The sequence below is a fragment of the Lutra lutra genome, chromosome 4 (assembly GCF_902655055.1).
Source record: "Lutra lutra chromosome 4, mLutLut1.2, whole genome shotgun sequence".
NCBI lineage: Eukaryota > Metazoa > Chordata > Mammalia > Carnivora > Mustelidae > Lutra > Lutra lutra.
This window is the reverse complement of record NC_062281.1, coordinates 44,051,762-44,065,040: the sequence shown is the minus strand read 5'-3', so window position 1 is coordinate 44,065,040 and position 13,279 is coordinate 44,051,762. Positions and strand designations below refer to the sequence as shown.

The 13,279-nt window shown below is 32.5% G+C and overlaps 1 protein-coding gene across 11 annotated transcripts in view; it reads right to left on the bottom strand.

The window, feature by feature from the left end:
- Nucleotides 1–339: 339 nt before the first annotated feature.
- Nucleotides 340–13,279, bottom strand: part of TRIQK (triple QxxK/R motif containing) — a 100,710-nt gene continuing 87,770 nt past the window's right edge. For all 11 annotated transcript variants that reach the window (XM_047727741.1, XM_047727743.1, XM_047727745.1 and 8 more), the window contains 2 exons: nt 7,027–7,112; nt 340–1,309 (listed from right to left, as the gene is read on the bottom strand). In XM_047727741.1, coding sequence (XP_047583697.1) covers nt 1,196–1,309; nt 7,027–7,112 — 200 coding nt within the window. In that variant the 3' untranslated portion in view covers nt 340–1,195. The remainder of the gene's footprint in view (nt 1,310–7,026; nt 7,113–13,279) is intronic.

Here is a 13,279-nt window from a genome sequence, read left to right as displayed (position 1 = left end):
GATAGTAGCTAACAACTCTGATGTGGACACATATTTTCCCATTTTCTAAGCTTTATGTATTCATGTGTTCTAAAAATATTTTTAAAAAATCCATTACTGGTAAAAATATTGAATATATTGATTGTTATACTCCAACAAATGCAAAATATCTTAAAAATTATGTAAACAAAAAAATTAGAAATGCAAGTAATGTGAGACATGTATTTTCTTCTATTATTTATTTTTCACAAAACAGTTGTAATTGATTAACTCTCAAGAGACAAAATGTAATTTTGTAAACCAACTTTGTATTGTTTAGGGTTAGGAGGCAACCCAAGAAAATTATTCTGAGTAGATAGGACTTCCGTTACTGTTGTGTGAAAAAAAAAATAACAACAACTGCACAACTAAATGACAGATTGTTACATACCTCCCTAACAAGAAGGGCAAACTGATACTGCAAGCAGCCTGAACATAATTAAAATAGAATTCCAAGTTTATATTAATACAATAATAAGTTAATTAAAATCAAGATCAACTGAACTTTCTATTTACACCAGTTCAGACAGCCCAAGAGGAAAGGAACTCTATTTTACAGACATATGTGACTCTTTGAGCTTCTGTCATCCAGGTGCCATTTCTGATGGAGCACATGTGCGCTGAACAGTTGGCAAAGAAGGAAAAAGATTACTGTAGATGTATGGCAGATAGTTTCTCTAATGATATAAAATATGTCTGGAAAGAAAGCAGGGCTTCTTTGTATAATGAAAAATTTCCCATGACTTTTCATTCCTTCTTAGGCTCTGAATGTGATGTGTGAATGTTCCTGTAAATGAGGATATATACTTTTACTTACGATGTATACGGAACAAAAATAGATTTAGTAATCTGAAGTGACGGAGTTATACACATAAATTGGCTAAGACATCCGAAGAATTTAGGATCTATTTTCCATTTAATCTAAACGCACCATGAATAGGTTGCCTGTCAAAGTAGAAAGATTTATAAAAGTATCCGGTAGCATACATTATACTACATTGCTAGGTAAGGTTCTTTTTTTGATATCCTATGCAACTATTTAAAAAGATATTTCTCAAAACTGAAAATACCAGCAGAAAGAATTCAAGATGTTCCAGTTTCAGTACTTTAGAAAGTGTTGGTCACAAGGGATGCTTTTATAAAATTATTTCCCTTTAATGCATTGATTGCTGTTCAGCTAATCTTCATCTCGTTCCAGATCAGGGTCAACATCTGTGGACAGTCTGAGATAAAAGAAAGCATAGAAAGCCAGTAGGAGGGCCAATATAGCTGCTAGTACGAGGCCAACTTCCTAAGGAGGGGGGAAAAAAAAAAAGGTATGTTTGAAATTGATGAAAAGAGATTGGTTAATGTTATAAGTTTCATCAGAGAAAAATAGCTATATAATTCCATCATCTAGAATAATAATTTGAACCTAATTAATCACATTTTTTTGTTTAACTCTTCTTGTCATTTAGTAAAGCAATTTATTTTGTACTTGACAATACCGACTGCAATGATAAGGACATCAGTGGATGACTCATTTCTATTATTATTTCTATATAATTTGTAATACTAAAATTTCTAATAATAAAATTTAACTTTACAATTTTGATATATTTGCATAGTTTGGATATCAAGATGTTGGGTGCAAGCAGTGTAGTTTGTGCCTACACAGTTCCTCTGCTCTCTATTTGAGTATGTTTAACTTTATTTGTTGCTTCAATTCGTTTGTTATTAGTTATAGCTTTAGGACACAGATTTTAAAACTTTTATCTTTCTTTTTCTTTAGGAAGAAACTGCTATTATAGCCAGTTTCTAAATTATGTCTCTGTAAGTCTCTATTAAATATTATTTTGTTAAAACTAAATTTAAACTCTAAATTCTAGTTTATAATGTGGGGGAATAAAACTGAGGACTCTCAGTTCATGAAGCAAGACATAGTATAATTTATCAGAATTGTGAAGGGTTATTCTGAATATTTCATTTGGTTATTTGATATAGGTTATATTAATTATGTTAAACTAGTAGCCAAAAATTTACTACATATATTATGGCAAAAATCCTATTATCTCCTAAGAAGTCCATAAGCTTCATATATAAATGAAGTACATAGTATATAATATGTAGTATACACACACACCAATAGAAGTATTCTCAATATTAACATATCATTTGGCTAAAGAAATTAAAAAAAAAAAGAGCAACTAGTGCCAGTTCCATATCCTAAAGAGGCTAATATGTCTTTCTAATTTTCAATTGTGTATCTCACTCATTCCTGGCATTGTTTTATGGAGAAGCAATTTATTTGTATTTATATGAATATATTTTACATTTCATTAGAATGTAAAGTTACTAATTCAACATATGCTATCTAATAAACTTTAAAAGACATTAAAATGAATTTGGTTTATAAGCAACAAGAAATTTTTTCCTGGATGTTGAAATTACAAATGGGCAATTTATATAGATATTTAGCATCAAATGTACATTTATTTAGATTTCCAAACTACAGAAGTAAATATTGATAAAAATCAGGGGGTTGATAGATTCAGTGTCAACAATTTTTATAAGATTTTTTTTTAATCTAATACATCAATATAATGTCAATGAAAGTGAGTTTTTCTTTGTTGCATTTGGAACACTTTGGCATCTCAAAAGGGCATGGCAGCATCAGACAGGTTTCATTTATATTCTTATATCCACAGCTGTGCTCCCAGACCCATCTGGTTACACAGCTACTAATTTTAAGAGGATGTAATAAACAAGTGACACACAACTGCAAACTCCATCTGTTCTGTATAGTGGACAACAAAACTGTTCAACAGCAGTCACCATTCATACAAGCTTAAGGCAGGAATAAAGTTTTTACTCTTGATTGGAGGCCATCATCCACATCTCATTTGATAATCACCTCTAACTGCTGCTTTTCAACTGCTCCTTGTCCCTTCAAAAAACTATCATCTTCACTATACATTTTCAGGATATCCGGAGGCATGAAAATGGGTTTTAAGGGTAGAAAGCAGAGAACACTCATAGAATACAACTTCAGAGGATCCATTAATTCAATTAGGTTTGCTGAATATATGGTGGAGGGGGTAGGGCTAAAGAGTATTGAATGGGGAGGAACAGCATCATTTTAAAAAAATCCTTGTTCTGTTGAGGAGATGAACATTGTGGGACCACATGTACAGAGGGTTAAAACAATGACAGAATTTGAAAATACTGCTTTCAGGATGCTGGTGACACTAACCATAACTTAGAGAGCTCTAGGCATTTATGACCCCTCACTCCCTGGCCATTTTTAGTTTTATATCCAAAATCACAAAAAAGAAGAAAAATAACATATCCAGATGGCTCATCCCAAGAGGTTGTTAGCAAGATCTGTTTGACACTTAAATATTTTACTTATGTAACAGATAAATTAAATTTTTTATATTTATTCTTTTATTAGATTATACCTTTCAAATAAGCCTTTCAAATAACTAATTAATTAACAAATATGAATTATCTTTTTTCTTCTAAATACTAGGAAACATGGGTATTTACATTCTAAAAAATGTTTAATGAAGTCATAATTCTTCAAAAATAATCTAACTGAACAGCAACCAAATAGGAAATATTGGTTATACAAATATTTTTTAGGTAGCACTCATTACTGGGTCTTAAAATACAAGATTTTGTTTATATTAGTAAGACATAGGAAATAAAAATACCTTCAATAACCAGAAATTAGTTCTAAATTTTGAAACAATATATTCACATCTTTTTTTTTTTTAAAGATTTGTTTATTTGACAGACAGAGATCATAAGTAGGCAGAGAGAGAGGGAGAGGAGAAAGCAGGCTCCCCACCGTGCAGAGAGCCCAATGCGGGGCTCAATCCCAGGATCCTGGGATCATGACCTGAGCCAAAGGCAGAGGCTTTAACCCACTGAGCCACCCAGGCGCCCCTGATATTCACATCTTATTCTGAATCAGCACTGTTCTCTCAAAACATTTTTAATTACTAAACATATGTTTACAAAAAGGCACTAAAAGTCTTTGAGCATAAAGAATATATTGTGTATTCCTTACCTCTCCAGTCCTAGATATCCCAGTCACTATTGTTGATTTTTATGGTATTGAAATCTGGAAGTTATTTCTTGTATAAATTGCTCCCAGGTGATCATGTCTTGGTCATCTTTCTTTCTATAGGTTCTAGAACATTGTAATATTCTTTCTATAGGTTCTACAACATTGTAATATTTAAAGCATTTCTAAACAGATAATGAAGGATTAAGATTTAGATAACCTATATAAGAAGTATATTAAAATTAGATAATACTTTGGGGGTGCCTGGGTGGCTCAGTGGGTTAAAACCTCTGCCTTTGGCTCAGGTCATGATCCCAGGCTCCTGTGATCGAGCCCTGCATCTGGCTCTCTGCTCCGCGGAGAGCCTGCTTCCTCCTCTCTCAATGCCTGCCTCCCTGCCTACTTATGATCTCTGTCCATCAAATAAATAAATAAAATCTTTTTAAAAAATTAGATAATACTTTGAGAACTTTACAACAGCAATATTAGTATCTCCACAGTAAACTGAGAACATTTTATAATATGCAGTATAATAATACAATGCTGACTAAGTTGAAGTGGGGGATCTTAAGGCCAATGACAAACAACCAAGGGGAGTCTTATTTGTACAAACCAGTAATGGCCAATTCAAAGAAGTGTTTTCTCAATCAGCTAACAATTAATAAATGAATTCAATGTCCTCGGTTCAATGTCAACTGTTTGTGGTATTATTTAACTCTTCTGAAAACCCTGTGAGGTAATGTTATAATTGCTTTTGTAAATATGTCAGTTTAGACTTTGCTAGATCATGGCAACAGGAAGAGGAAAAGGGAATGTAATCCCAGACCTCTTTCTTCTCTGTTCAGTGTTGTCATGGCTGGTATTTTTCTATTCCATCCAGCTGTTCATATTTTCTATAGATTTAAATTATTTTAAGAGCATAACTATGATTCATTCTAAAAATAAGCAATAAAGTGATAAAATACTATAATATTATGGTCATCCTGAATCAACTAGATAAGAGTCAAACATGTTTGATGTTCATTAGTCCTTAGTTGCTTCTCTGACATTATCAATATGGATAAAATCACTCACTGGGGAAATTAAACAGCATTAAATGGCAATTGCTGAAAGAAACTTCGTTATTTAAAATCCTATGCTAAAATGACAAGGCAATCAAAGTTTAACAGGGCAAACTAATTAGTATGCCAGATTTGAAATGTAAAACACATCCATGGTTCTGATTCTAAAAAGTTTCATATCATTTTAATGGGCTCTTCATATAATTTTTCAAGCAAAATAACCAATGTTTAAAGTCAAGGTTTTTGTTTTTCACAGGTATACAAATCAAAATGATATGCGAGCTTATTCAAAAGGAGCTATGTTCAGATGTCAGAAACACTTCTGTACATACATTAAATCATAAATGAAATCTAAGAAAAACTTTTTTCTCAAAAAAAAGATAAGCAAGTTCTGCATTGTTTATAAAAAGATACTAAGTAATTATGTTATAAGGTAGATTTATCTGATACTAAGACAATCATTTCCTCAAATTAAAATAACAAAAATTATAAGGGCAAATGAAGAGAATGTGTGTATATTAAATAATGAATGGCTGCACATTTCTCAAATTCTAACTTATAGTTGCTCGTTATATTGTGCCACAAGAGGATTTTGCTACCCAATATCTTTCTTTAAAAAACCCCAAAACCAAAACACCACTTTGGAAGAGATAAAAGTGACTGACATAATGCCTTGGTGGAAAATTACAGATAATGCTCTCACAAAAAGAGACAATCATCAGGTAACTAACTGTAAAATAAAGAAAGAAAATAACCCCTAACTAATGCTTTTAGAAATATCATGTCATGGAGATAATTTAAAAGATGAACAAAATTTCATGTGAAATTAGAAGAAAATTTCAAAAGATTAATCATTTCTCTTTTAAACAAAAAGACAATTAACCTTTTTTTTTTTTTCATTAAAAACTGACACACAGCACTAACTGAGGGGATTGTGTTGTGAAAACATACCGTATCACACGGCAATACTTGATCAAAATCAGCAATCAAGAGTAAAACGAAAGCAGTATTTGGTGATCATAATAGCAAATTCTGGAAGACAACCAAATATATCATCTGGCAGTTCAACAGCTGTTACAGCCTGGTAGTAATACCTTGGCATTTGCTATAAGCTATAACTTAGAAAAATTGATTTTTCATCTGCCAGATAAAAACCAAAATCTCCTTTTAACATTTTAATATTTAAATAAAGTATATACACTATTCACTTTAATTTTATACATTTGACAGTAGAACTATCAAGCTAATTTTTTTATTTATAGTTTGAGTCACCTCTAAATACTTGGCAAAAAATTGACATGAGTAGTAATATAAATGTAATTTTGTTGAACTTCATTGTGCTAGCATATTGGATTATTATCTGCTAACATCATTCTCAGATGTGCTTATCCCTCTTAAGCAGTTAAAACACTGGTTTTCTAAAAGAACAAGTTTGGGGACATCACTAGAATTTCATCAAAGAGAGTACTGACAACAATAATAAAACACAGAATAAAATTATATATATTAATGATCTAAGATACGTAATTATAACTAAAATTGCAATAACCATAAAATTAAATTTATTGAAAATTTAAAAAGTTTCTTATTTGGGCCACATAAATCACTGAAATGTTTGAGCAATATATACAGTAGCTAGAGGAAAAAATAAGCTGCAACTTTAAGTATAACTGGTTTTCTTATGTGACATTGTGTTTTATTTTAAGACCTGGTAAAATCTCAGGATCAGAATGATGCTTCCCATTAAGTAAATTCTTTATAAGTACCTTCAATTCTGGCATTGACTTTGATTTTGAAATGTCATAAAACATTTAGCATTCAACATTTATGCAATCCAGTTTTAGAAAATGAAATGGCATGCATATATCAAATTTTAAAGTTACCAAATACAGGTACCTTTATCCCTATTGCTGTTTTCTTTGCTTCTGCTTTTAATTTGGTTGCTCGTAAAATAGGTTTGGTTTTTTTATAATCTTGTTTACCTAGAAAGAAATAATTTCAGGCAATGAGCTACGCTTAATATATAATTCAAGTTTAACAGCCAACTGAAATGTCAAGGAATGTTTAAATACAGTAAGCCTGGGACACAGAGTTGCAAAGGAGCTCCCAGTTTTGGAAACCATAAACGTTATCACCCTAAGGTCAACTTCTCCTCTCTTAATTTTTTGCAGGAAGAAGATCTGACAGACATCTTCAATTTGGTGTGCAGTAAAAAGCTAAAAAGTTATTTTAGGGAATATTCAGAGTAAAGTAAGTAAACCTTTTGGAAACATTTAAAAACAAATGTGTAAGTGAGTATACCTAAGGTCCCATTAATAGGTAAGTTAACTTCATCTTCCTACATGAAGAATAAGAGCTCATTATAAATTTATTTTATTAGGGATATATAAAATAACCAAATAATCAATTTGAGGAATATCCTCAAGTTTTGTATAAGGAACTAAAGAAGATCTGTAAAAACTTTCAGTCATTGAATTCATTAGAAAAATACATATTTAACTTTATTTGCTCTTAATAGAGGACAGAATAAATACAGCCAAATAAAAGATGTAGGAAAGCTGTATTTAAATATTAGTCCCAGTCTTCTCTACCACCTTTCACAGCCAAAGATGAACAAAACTAAGTTAGTTAACATCACCAAATTTCTTTTGTGTACCATTTGACAACTAATGAATAACAAACCTGACTCTGTATGTAACTAATGAATTACATAACCTGTGAAGAAAATAGATTTAACAATACAAAAACAAAACAAAACAAGAGTAATAAAAACATTGACTAGAATAATATATTCTTTTGTTAACCAAAAGAACTTTTAACTAAGAACTGGATCAATGGGTCTCAAATACAGTATGTCACTCTGTGTGGGAGTTAGCATAAATCCACGTAATCTCTCTTTTATATTCTTATAGTTTGCCCGGTTTCTATCTTATTCCCTTTCCTTTATGATCAGTTCCTTTCCAGACTTACCCCTATATCTCCTTTATGTAAATAATACAACTTCTAACTTTAATTTCCACATCTTCCTTGCACTGAAATAAATCTGAATGCAGTTGATCTACACTGTAGTGTATCATAAAAAGTTAATGTGCAATAAAATAATTCTTTGCTAATGATTCAAAAGTGCCTTTAAAATTCCATATAGATTTTTAGAATTAGAAATGGCAGGGAGAAGTGAGTCAAATGGATGGGAGTAATGAAGAAATGCTCTATTTGTGTTCATTAGACACATAAAAGTGCTTGTTTGGCTGAAAAGCTATGTGATTTTTTGTTGTTGTTGTTGCTTTTTTTTAAAGAGCCAGTGTATGCTATTTCCTTAACTGCTATCACATAGCAGTCATCCTGGATCTATGAACATGTGGAAGCTTAATAAATATTATTTGATGATAAGGTTTAATGATCCAGAAATGAACCAATTGTAAAAATGTACATCAAATGATCTAAATTTACATTATGGAATGAATAAACTACAGAAAAATATTACTCTGACCCAGTTTAAATTAGCAACATTTAATTTTGCTGCTAAAGCCTTGACAAGTGTTCACTCTGATTTCACATCTCAACAGTCAAACTATTCATGTCATTATTCCTGCTGAGATATAAACAGGTCAGAACAATGAAAATGGTGACACATCAAATGACTCAATCAGGGTTACAAAGCAAATTTCTAAGGAGAATCTAAAGAGAAATTTGAAGATTATAGATCGGAGACCAAAAAGTCATTTCTTGTTTTATCTTATATATGCCCTATAATAATCTCTGGGTGCAAGGGGGAAAATAAATGGAAAAAGGATCGTCTTAACCCAAATGTTTTACATACACATATGCATTATTCTGGATGATGTGTCTGTCATAAAACAGATTCAAATATACTTCAAAGAGTCAAGGTTAAAGTGAGAATTTATCACTCTACTTCACTTGCCATGTAACTTATTAGTTAAATAATGTGTTCCATTTCAATTCAACTTCTGTATCTCTTAGAGAATAATACCTCTAGATTCATATTAAAGTTGATATGAACATTTGAAACTGTATTTATAACAAATAGATGGTTTTAAAAAATTATTTACATCTGGTACTTCTCCAAATAGTGCATCTGTCAGTAGTTTAGCATTCTGCTTGCTAACTATGATATCCAAAAGTATATACTGAAAAACGAGGTTTCAGTCAACTAAGTGAAAGCGTTTGCAGGGGCATCTGTTAAGTTCTTTACAACTAAAACTAGATATTTCTACTATATTAAAGGGGTTTTCAACATTTAAATTTTGTATGGCTTCAAGAAGGATACCTATGCCTACACAATTGTAAAAATGTTAAATTCAGAAGCCCCTACATTCTGAGTACTTAGAAAACCACATACATATATATATGTACATTTATATACATTTTTATATATGTACATTTATATACATTGTATATGTATATATACACATACAAATACACTTATATATGTATGTAAATACATATATAATAATCTAGATTTTATATGTAGATGGCTTTCTAGACATAGTTGGGTCCGATTTTGGTTATATCGATAATACAATAACCAAAGTAGCTGTTTGACAATTACTCATTACCTTTTATATGAGAAGAAACTGAGCCACCCAGGCACCACAAAACAGGATATAGTTTTTAAGGGCTCTTTTGCCAGTACTTGCAAAGTACTTTGTCTAGTACTTTACAAGTGCTACAAGAGCTACCTATAAACACAGGTGTATGGGTCTTTATATGAACACAAGTTTTCAATTTATTAGAGTAGGACTGCTAAGTCATATGGTAAGTATATATTTAACTTTGTAAGAAACTGCCAAACCATTTTCCAGAGTGGCTATATCGTTTCATATTCCCACAAGCAATGGATCAGAGTTCTGGTAGTTTTGCATCAGATGTGTATTAGTTTCATCTACATTATCTAATTTTTAACATATAATTGTTTATACTATTCCTTTATAATCCATTTTATATCCATAAGGTCAACAGTAAGGTGCCCTGTTTCATTAATGATATCTTTGTGTTGTTTTCGCTTTTAACAGTATAACTAAGTTTTTCAATTGTGTTGATCTTTCTAAATAAACTATTGGTTTTGTTATGTTTTTTATTATTTTTATCTTCTCTATGTTTTTTCCACTTTAAACCTTATTATTTCCTTTTCTTCAGCTTTGGGTTTAGTTTGCTCTTTTCATATTCTAACTTGTCTAGACAGAAAGTTAGGTTATTGATTTGAAATATTTCCTCTTCATAAATGTACTGTTTAATAGGTGCAAAATGCCATCTAAGTACTCTTTAGCAGCACCTCATACATTAACATGAAGAGGAAAAAAGTTAGACATAAAACATATATGTAGATTTCTATTATATTTATCTATGCACTTACATTTACAAGTGTTAATTTTTTTGAGTTTTTGTTGTTGTTGTTGTTGTTTGTTTATTTTTTCTTCATATGGATTTGAATTACCGTCTTGTGTGTTTTCATTCCAACTTCAAGGACTTCCTTGTTTTCTTGTGGGACAGGTGTGCTATTACAAATTACCTGGTTTTGTTTATCCAAAAACATCTTAATTTCTCTCTTTTTAATTTTGTTTTTTTTTCCATCTTTATTTTTTAATTTTTTATAAACATATAATGTATTTTTATCCCCAGAGGTACAGGTCTGTGAATCGCCAGGTTTACACATTTCACAGCACTCACCATAGCACATACCCTCCCCAATGTCTATAACCACAACCCCCTCTCCCGACCACCCTCCCCCCAGCAACCCTCAGTTTGTTTTGTGAGATTAAGAGTCACTTATGGTTTTTCTCCCTCCCAATCCCATTTTGTTTCATTTATTCTTCTCCTACACCCCAAACCCCCCACATTGCATCTCCACTTCCTCATATCAGGGAGATCATATGATAGTTGTCTTTCTACGATTGACTTATTTCATTAAGCATGATACCCTCTAGTTCCATCCACGTCGTCGCAAATGGCAAGATTTCATTTCTTTTGATGGCTGCATAGTATTCCATTGTATATATATACCACAATTTCTTTATCCATTCATCTGTGGATGGACATCTAGGTTCTTTCCATAGTTTGGCTATTGTGGACATTGCTGCTATAAACATTCGGGTGCATGTGCCCCTTTGGATCACTATGTTTGTATCTTTAAGGTAAATACCCAGTAGTGCAATTGCTGGGTCATAAGGTAGCTCTATTTTCAACTTTTTGAGGAACCTCCATGCTGTTTTCCAGAGTGGTTGTACCAGCTTGCATTCCCACCAACAGTGTAGGAGGGTTACCCTTTCTCCACATCCTCGCCAGCATCTGTCATTTCCTGACTTGTTAATTTTAGCCATTCTGACTGGTGTGAGGTGGTATCTGTGGTTTTGATTTGTACTTCCTGATGCTGAGTGATGTGGAGCACTTTTTCATGTGTCTGTGGGCCATCTGGATGTCTTCTTTGCAGAAATGTCTGTTCATGTCTTCTGCCAATTTCTTGATTGGATTATTTGTTCTTTGGGTGTTGAGTTTGCTAAGCTCTTTATAGATTTTGGATACTAGCCCTTTATCTGATACGTCGTTTGCAAATATCTTCTCCCATTCTGTCAGTTGTCTTTTGGTTTTGTTAACTGTTTCCTTTGCTGTGAAAACCTTTGATCTTGATGAAATCCCAATAGTTCATTTTTGCCCTTGCTTCCCTTGCCTTTGGCAATGTTCCTAGGAAGAAGGTGCTGCGGCTGAGGTCAAAGAGGTTGCTGCCTGTGTTCTCCTCAAGGATTTTGATGGATTCCTTTCTCACATTGAGGTCCTTCATCCATTTTGAGTCTATTTTCTTGTGTGGTGTAAGGAAATGGTCCAATTTCATTTTTCTGCATGTGGCTGTCCAGTGTTCCAATACCATTTATTGAAGACGCTGTCTTTTTTCCATTGGACATTCTTTCCTGCTTTGTCGAAGATGAGTTGACCATAGAGTTGAGGGTCTATTTCTGGGCTCTCTATTCTGTTCCATTGATCTATGTGTCTGTTTTTGTGCCAGTACCATGCTGTCTTAATGATGACAGTTTTGTAATAGAGCTTGAAGTCCAGAATTGTGATGCCACCAACTTTGGCTTTCTTTTTCAATATTTCTTTGGCTATTCGAGGTCTTTTCTGGTTCCATATAAATTTTAGGATTATTTGTTCCATTTCTTTGAAAAAAATGGATGGTACTTTGATAGGAATTGCATTAAATGTGTAGATTGCTTTAGGTAGCATAGACATTTTCACAATATTTATTCTTCCAATCCGGGAGCATGGAACATTTTTCCATTTCTTTGTGTCTTCCTCAATTTCTTTCATGAGTACTTTATAGTTTTCTGAGTATAGATTCTCAGCCTCTTTGGTTAAGTTTATTCCTAGGTATCTTATGGTATTGGGTGCAATTGTAAAAGGGATTGACTCCTTAATTTCTCTTTCTTCTGTCTTGTTGTTGGTGTAGAGAAATGCAACTGATTTCTGTGCATTGATTTTATATCCTGACACTTGACTGAATTCCTGTACAAGTTCTAGCAGATTTGGAGTGGAGTCTTTTGGGTTTTCCACACATAGTATCATATCATCTGCAAAGAGTGATAGTTTGACTTCTTCTTTGCCGATTTGGATGCCTTTAATTTCTTTTTGTTGCCTGATTGCTGAGGCTAGGACTTCTAGTACTATGTTGAATAGCAGTGGTGATAATGGACATCCCTGCCGTGTTCCTGACCTTAGCGGAAAAGCTTTCAGTTTTTCTCCATTGAGAATGATATTTGCGGTGGGTTTTTCATAGATGGCTTTGATGATATTGAGGTATGTGCCCTCTACCCCTACACTGTGAAGAGTTTCGATCAGGAAGGGATGCTGTACTTTTGTTAAATGCTTTTTCAGCATCTATTGAGAGTACCATATGGTTCTTGTTCTTTCTTTTATTAATGTGTTGTATCACATTGATTGATTTGTGGATGTTGAACCAAACTTGTAGCCCTGGAATAAATCCCACTTGGTTGTGGTGAATAATCCTTTTAATGTACTGTTGAATCCTACTGACTAGTATTTTGGTGAGAATTTTCCCATCTGTGTTCATTAAGGATATTGGTCTGTAATTCTCTTTTTTGATGGGATCCTTGTCTGGTTTTGGGATCAAGGTGATGCT